The sequence below is a fragment of the Priapulus caudatus genome, unplaced genomic scaffold, assembly GCF_000485595.1.
Source record: "Priapulus caudatus unplaced genomic scaffold, Priapulus_caudatus-5.0.1 Scaffold379, whole genome shotgun sequence".
In the NCBI taxonomy this organism is placed as follows: domain Eukaryota; kingdom Metazoa; phylum Priapulida; class Priapulimorpha; order Priapulimorphida; family Priapulidae; genus Priapulus; species Priapulus caudatus.
In genome coordinates, this window is record NW_014577440.1 from 213,687 (window position 1) to 222,157 (window position 8,471).

The 8,471-nt window shown below is 45.0% G+C and overlaps 1 protein-coding gene across 1 annotated transcript; it reads right to left on the reverse strand.

The window, feature by feature from the left end:
* Positions 1 to 6,543: 6,543 nt before the first annotated feature.
* On the reverse strand, positions 6,544 to 7,605 carry LOC106809714 (tachykinin-like peptides receptor 99D). Its single transcript, XM_014812889.1, has one exon. It carries the CDS (start codon positions 7,603 to 7,605, stop codon positions 6,544 to 6,546), a length of 1,062 nt encoding a protein of 353 aa, XP_014668375.1.
* Between the last annotated feature and the right edge of the window lie 866 nt (positions 7,606 to 8,471).

Below are 8,471 nucleotides of genomic sequence, written 5' to 3' on the forward strand. Positions count from 1 at the left end.
CATAGCGAGCGCTGACGCGTCAACGGTATGGAAAAAATAATCGCGCCCGGGGGATAGCAACACCCACGACCAGAGGCGTCACCTTTTGGAACAAAATATCGTTAATGCGCGTCTTTAGACTGTTCATATGTTCAGCATGGCGGCGCCCACAAAACTAAGGGCGTTTAAAACTAGATATGCGGTTTAGCTACTATTAGTTCAGTGTCGTAGGAATTGAAACAGTTTTTGGTGGTACTAAGACGCAAAAACTCGCGCCGGTTACAATAGACAATCCGTCGCACAGCCTGGTCGGGCTAGCCTATACTATAGAGATCCTTATAAATAATAATATAATGTTAGCCGTTAAGCTACAGTAACCTAGCATTTGTTTGCATACATGTTGTTTTACCACGCACCAAACAGGCGCGAGGGTGCACCCTAATATCACCTGCGATTTGCACCCTAATATCTGGTAGCAATGTTATTGTCAGGGCTACAATTAGTAGCATCAGCATACACTGATAGTGATAGTAGCTCTGACGCAGAAGACGATGTCGTGTCAGATCTGCCAGCATTACCAACAAAGCCAACGCCAACGGCTAAACGTCAGAAAACTCAACATCAACAAAGGTAAGATCTACAAGTTACAACTTACAAGTAGGGTCTACAATAATTGAAAAACGTTGCAGTAGGTTTGTTTATTATTTCAAGTTTGTTTCTTTCGCCATAGTTACTAATTAATTCATAACTAGCCCTATTGTATCACCATAACATAAGCAGAGGCTCATACCATATGACCATTTATATAACAGACTAACAGTATCAGTAGCTCTCTCACTACTAATCCACAGTGTTGTAGACGATGTCCGCACCCCCCCGAGTCTGAGTCCGAGTCCGCACCCTCCGAGTCCGAGTCTGAGGCCGAGTCCACGCCACCCGAGTCCGAGTCCGAGTCCAGTTTTGATTAAAAAAAGGGGGGCACAGACCGACAAGGCCACTCACTTCTATGTATGTGTTTGTTCAAAAATGGGGGGGGGTGTCTCCTGCCCCATGGATCTGTCACTTGTTTGCATGAAATAGAAAGTACATTGTGTGTAAGTGCGTATGCGTGTGCGCGAGAGTTCCAGTGCGCGTGAGTTGCATGAATGTTTTTGTACGGCGAACACGTCGTTTCGTATTTAGAGCAATGACACTAGGAAGTGAAAGTGCCCAAGTACGGTGAGAAAGCTGCTTTTTGCGATGCAGTGCTCGTTTGCTTCGGCTAGGCTCGCTATCCGTGTAGTGTCGTTGACCCCCGCTCGTGCGCTCTCTATCCTGATCGCTAACACACAACCCGTTGCTGTCATCAACAGGCAATCAGCGGCGTGTATACCTGTTCTTAACGGCGCGTCCCTATCGAGCGAAAGTCCCGCATATTACCGCAGTAAAACGATTTGTGGGTAATTAAGTCGCGAGATCTGGCAGCCCTTCTATGCTTGTGTGTGTGTGGTGGGTGGAGGGGTGGGGGGAGGGGAGTGTGCTGTGTGTGTATATGCATGCATGGCATAATTCTCCGCTTCCTGGATCATGTATGCAATGCGCATGAACGCATTACTAGATATATATCAGAATTCATCGTCCTGAAACAGAGCTGCACACACAACGTTCTATACGTCGAAAACGATTCGGTTTTTCGCATGTAAGCGGGCACAGGAGGAAAGATTGAAAGATCGGACTCATTAAATGCGTAATTATCCATATTAGCCTTTTCTGCCGCTTTACGACTCATTTAACTAACTACATGTGTATTCGGTAAGGTTGAGTATTTGGTGCAGTATTATACTATTGCGATAGTGTTGCGATAGTTGAAGTAATATTGCCGATACTATTGCACTGATTAAAAACTATTGCGATACTATTACAAAACCATTGAGGTATCATGAAGTTGTGTATTACACTTATATAACACTTGTATGTTCGTATGTACGTATATTTTGGCTTATATTATTTACTAGACTGGCACCCTGTCGTTTCACTCACACACTCGTGCATAGCGAGTGAGCTAGTTGTGTGGACCATGCGCAGATGACTGGAAACCAGTCTAATCATTAATAACAATTGCGGAAGTGTCAGTGATAGTTTTCAGGCTCATTATCTTTACCCGTAAATGAACCAATTGTTAGAGCTATCGGAAACTATCGATTAATCAGTGAGCTAATGGTGATAGTTATCGATATCCGACTCCTGCCATCTATGCATTTCGCTGGAGCCAATTAAGCGCTATTGCAATTTATCGATAGCTCGACGCATCGCTATACCCGTATTTATGGAGCTATTTCTGAAAAACAATACCACGCTCCCTAATGTCGCCGAGCGAAGGGCGATGCGGTGCCGCTCGAAAGGTGATGATGGAAGCGATGTTATTACGTGTCGAGAAACAATGTACTATCTCCACAGCAGTGAAACGACGATGGGGGAAAAGTCCGAGTGTTGCACGGTTGGCATGCGCGGTGTGAGAAAGGTGCGGCGTAGTCACGCCTCGCTGCTCACACGTACGCGCGGTCGTAGGTTTAGTTTCGGCAAAAGCAGGAAATGCGAAGCACACTGCCAAACGAACTCGGCTATCTGCGTTTCTCCGCTAAGCTTTTCAGTAATTGTTACACAGGATGAGATGAATACAAATATATATATATATATATATATATATATATATATATATATATACACACACACGTGTGCATTGTTTTTATTACTCTCAACTACATAAAAATGATCCCTAACATGCCATCGTAGTGCACACTAACGCAAACAAGTAAACAAGCAAATGGGCGAATGGACAAACAGAATACTTGACCTAGACCCTTAGACCTAATTGGCATCGTGTTAATCCGTCGCCCACTTTGGCCATCTTGGCAATACTATGGTCACAGTAATACTGCATCGGTCATAACTCAACTGATTTTACGCCGAATTTTCTTGCAAATGACGTATGTATAGCTTAGCTGGAATACCGATTATTCTGTAGTATAAACGTTATCGTTAGATGTGATAAATACCAAGCGAAATTAAATGATCTGGTAAGAGTTATAAACGACGATATTGTGGAAAGCATAATAATGAATAATATATAATATATACAAGCGTTAACTAAACGAATTGCAATAAGCCGACGTGGAAATGCACGTCTAGCATAACCAATACATTTAAATATGCTGATTCATGCTAAATCGCAATTATAGGCTACTTTGATTATGTTAGATTAATATTCGATACATATAGCTTTGCGAATGCTTTCATATAGAAATGCACCGAAACATCACAGTATAACTGTTAACCGGGAATGCTCTCTATATAAATTCAGCGGCACATCATCACATAATTCGTTATGATCGACCGCTGATTAAACGTCGTGTGCGTAATCGAAAATGCAATCACAATCGAAGGTGGAACAATCTTATAACTGCGCTCTGCACGTTGAGGCATAGTTGGTCATGTTGGAAGTAGTGCGAGAGTAATCTATCGTATATGAATAGGCCAACTTTGTACCCCATGACAAACGATACCGAGGAATTGAGAGTAACTGCATCTACACCACAACACGAAGATCTATACCGCAATTCACTTAGGGCGATAAGTGTGCCCTTGCCATTGAGAGATATAAATACACACGAACATATTTCGATCGATTATGCTCGAATCGATATTGTGAACTAGAACGAACGCACTATCTATGGAACAGCACAAACGCACTATCTATGGAACAGCACAAACGTAGCATAACAACTCAACCTTATACAATTTTTTCAATAAAGGAGATGTGTCCCGGATTGTACCACTTCGAAACCTGTTGGGCATCCTAAGTCTTGGCCTATTTTGATCTTATTTCTACCAATCAGACAAAGGCTGCTCCATCAGAAAGAGCTGTTAGAATTATGCCTGGTTCTTTGATGAGGACCGAGCATCGAGGATTGATTCACCGAAATGATCGTGATGAATCCGTGTAACCAGCATGCTAGGTTGTAAGCGCCAACGAAGACACGGCTCCTTTAATTCAACGAGTTTTTTAATAGTTCCAGTTCTTTTGTTTAGCATCGGGCGCGTTTACCGCGACACCAGCCGCACACACGCGCAGGGGCCCGCGCGTGCATGCACGCACACACGAACGCACGCACACACATGCACACACGAACGCGCAAACACACAGAGACACACACGCACGCAGCCCATCATACAGACACATACGCGCGCGCGTACATGCACACACATGCGCGCACACACACAGACACACACGCACGCATCCCATTATACAGACACACACGCGCGCGTACATGGACACACGCGCGCACACATACACAGACACACACGTCATCATCACAGCCCATCATACGGACACACGCGCGCTCGCCGCGTACATTCACACGCGAACGCAAATAATAGAACGAACGACGAGTAGCGTACCAATACTGTGTTCGTGTTATTCTATCTGTGTTATCTATCGTGGACTGTCGGCGCAACCTGTTACTACCCCCCATAAGAAACGGGTGCCACTAGCGCACCCACTAAACCGTAGAGCCTGCGGTAGCGGGAACAAAATCCCTTGCTTAGATATGCACGGATATGCGCATGTTATGATGGTATGAAAGCATAAAATAGTTATGATAACGATGTTATGCTTTTATACCACCATAACATGCGCATATACGTAAACCGACGCGTGCGCTAATCGATAATCGTGCTACGTGCTATCGATATAGGAAATTGACAGAAGGGTGCGGCATATTACACCTAGCACGATAACACATAAAGGATGAAAACGTGTTTAATTAAAAATCATCTTCGTGTTATTATCGTGCGATGGTCGTCATAATAAATAAACAATGAAATAAACTCACACATTTTTTTATTTGAGTTTTATTAAATTTCAAAATAGTAAGCATTTATCGTTTTTGAGCAGTGCTCTATGATTCATGCCCCATTGATCATGAAGAGCCCAATATAAACACGATGTTGTTCTCTCAAATGCGGTCTCAAGTACGCTTCTATTGACACCAACACCGCAGCCAGTTCAGCATTTTAACCCTGCATTGATACATCGTTCATATAGCACTCATTTCTTGTCAGGATTTTATATATGATTGGAGGAGGCGTTATATGTTTGGAGGAGGCGTTATATTTTCTCCTGTCCACCGTCACTTTACGCAAATTAAAACAACAACTCCACGGCTCTGAGAGACAGCTAGAGTATTACCTACATATGACCTGGGAATGCACCGTCATCTGAGCGCGATCAACCATTTTTTGTGTATAAAGGAATATAGAGGGTCACTTTATGCATGTAGACATCATACCGTTAGGAAAATTATTCCTGTCAGCGGCAGCATCTCTCTGTTAAGACTTCGTCACTGCTGTAAACTAACAACTATTATTATTATTAGTCCTGCCGTATCATCAGGATCGGTAGTGTTTCAGCCCAGCCCCTTATGTGCAGGGCGTGTGAGACCAGACCGTAACACCCAGACTAGCCAGCCTAGCTACAAAGTAGAACTCCCCTGCTAGCTCAAATAGCTCAGTCAGTGCACAGCAATACCTCACGTAAACTCAGTTGCGCGATCTACAGGCGTCCCGGGTCGTGTGTCGGTGCGCGTTCACACGGCAAAAATGAACCAGCGCTCGGGTAGTGGGTACAAAAACGACCCGGGTCGAAATGACACGGGTCGTTTTTGTAGCGGGAAAACGTCCGTGTGAACGCTTGGCCCGGCCCGGGACGCATCTAGCCCGGATCTTTTTCGACCCGGGTCAAATTGTTCCGTGTGAACGCGGCTTTATATTTACGAACGGTGCGACGGCGGTAGGACAAGCAATAGACAGGCACAGCAACGGCGACTGCGCAATAATTTTCCACGCCCATGGGCTTTTCTAGCTGGACCTTCCGAATAGCGAGCCTTCTTAAATTGACAATTTTAACAAGCGATATACAGATTCGGGTTTTACGCCATAGCAGAATATTTGAATAAGCATGCAGTTACTTTATGATCGCTTATTATATTATTATTAGTAGTAGTAGTAGTATAGTAGTAGTAGTAGTAGTAGTAGTAGTAGTAGTAGTAGTAGTAGTAGTAGTAGTAGTAGAATAGTAGTAGTAGTAGTAGTAGTAGTAGTAGTAGTAGTAGTAGTAGTAGTAGTATAGTAGTAGTAGTAGTAGTAGTAGTAGTAGTAGTAGTAGTAGTAGTAGTAGTAGTAGTAGTAGTAGTAGTAGTAGTAATAGTAGTGAAAAATCATTTATAAATTGATTTAAAAAAATAAAGTATTGGTAAATTATAAAATTGATAAAAAAATTGGTAAATTAAAATAATTACCAGAATTGCAGAATGGACAATTCTAATTTAAGCTCCTATTATTGGTTTTAGTTCTTTGGTTTTCCTATGTTAGTTATACAAATCGCAACGCGTATGTACATCGTATATGAATTAAAATGACATGCTTTATGTTAATTACAGCTTGCTGTCTCATTGCCATTATACTATCAATAATTAAATTATTCTTTTAAACGACCCATTTCGGTTACTCGTTAGCTGGCCGTTTTGTTCACAAACCGATTTCAACGATTTCACTGCTGGCAATACTAGAGGTCCGCGTATCCACTGTGCTGGCGGTATTTCTCTCGACGCCATTGCTGCAATTTATCGCAGGTTTGCACCCGACACAAGAGCGCCACCGCAATAGCAACTCTTCGCGAAATGCGACGCTGAAGTAGACGTAGACGATGCTGTTCATCCAGTTAAAATTGAGGTAGGAGACGTTGCAGGCGGGCAGCAGCCACCAGATGTCCTGCGTCAGCTTGTCCGGGTAGATATTGAAGTAGATGTGCGCCGAGTGATACGGCAGCCACATCACGGCGAACACGATCACGATGCAGACGGATATCTTCATCGCTCGCTTCTTGCGCTGCAGCGCGCCCGCCGTCACATGCGAGTCGGGCGCTGCATCCATCTGTTCCATCTCGCGCCACAACTGCAGGATGACGCGCGCGTAGAGGCAGGCGCTGATGCACAGCGGCACACAGTAGAACAGTATCGGATCAATTAGGAACACGTAGCCGCGCTCGACTACGGTCCCCACATTGCAGATGTCCTTGTAGATGTCGTACTCTGGATGCTTCTGCCACTCGAGCTCGCTGAAAAACATGGCCGTCGCGTATACCACCGCGCAAGCGATGATGACGCTGATGCGCATTGCAACCGAACGCTTGCCGCCAAGCTGACGCAGCGGCTTGACCACAGCACGGCAGCGGTCAACGGCAATGGCGACAACAATGCATGATGTCATCACGAAGCCGATGTCGGTAAAGAAGAGCAAGATATTGTGCGCGGTGCAGTACATCTCTAGATCTGGTGCGCAGAAGTAGTTGACGAAGAGATTCAGTGGCACCGACAGCGAGGCGACGACAAGATCAGAGGAGCACAGGCACAGTATGTTGACGTGGAAGAGCGTGTGCAACCGCTTGCATATGACAATCGCAATGATGACGGGTAGGTTCAACATTACGATGGCTACGAACAAAAGCAGGTTGACACCGATGAATACCGCTGACGTGATCACCGAGTTCGGCATCTTCAGCAGTGACACGGAAGCGTTGCAGAACGACATCGGAGAGCGGTGTTACCGTGACAACACGTTCTAACGACGCCGACGACGGAGGTGTTTAGCCGCGCGAACATAGGCCTGACACGACAGCCAACGCGTGGACGAGAACGAGGTTGTCCTGGTTGTTCGCCTCAATACATGCAAGGGTTACACGAAAAATCTAGGTTTACGAGTTACCGTCTTCGGAATCGGTTGTGTGGATGCCGAGGGAATGACGCTGTTCCTATGTGACGTTGCTATACGGGGTCAGCAGTCGAGACGTGCACGAGAATGTTTGTAGACACAGCTGCCCGTGTTGATCCTGGCACTCTATACGAGAAGGTTTCCTACTGATACACCTTCCTAAATCAACACGACGGCTTGTGGATTTCCTGGGTAGCAAATGAATGCAATGCACTTTCCCTTGATGCGATCTTTCCGACAAGAAGAGATGTGAAATTGCGAGCCCGCAGACGCTATTTGTTCAATGGTAGTCATCATTAATTAATCACATATAATGGATTTACGTTCAGTTATTGCGTGTTTTTATCAGCTCAAACGAGAAAGCGATATTCGCCTCAACTTGTCTGTTGAGGAGGCAGCGCACTAATCTAGTTGTAGGGTCTAAAGCTGTTACTGCATGTTCCATGCAGACAGATTACATCTAATATAAAAATCAAAAAACCAATTACTTACGCGCGCGCCCGTGTGTGTGTGTGTGTGTGTGTGCGTGCGTGCGTGCGTGCGTGCGTGCGTGCGTGCGTGCGTGAGTGAGTGAGTGAGTGAGTGAGTGAGTCGTGCGTGCGTGCGTGCGTGCGTGCGTGCGTGCGTGTGTGTAGTGTGTGTGTGTGTGTGTGTGTGTGTGTGTGTGTGTGTGTGTGTGTGTGTGT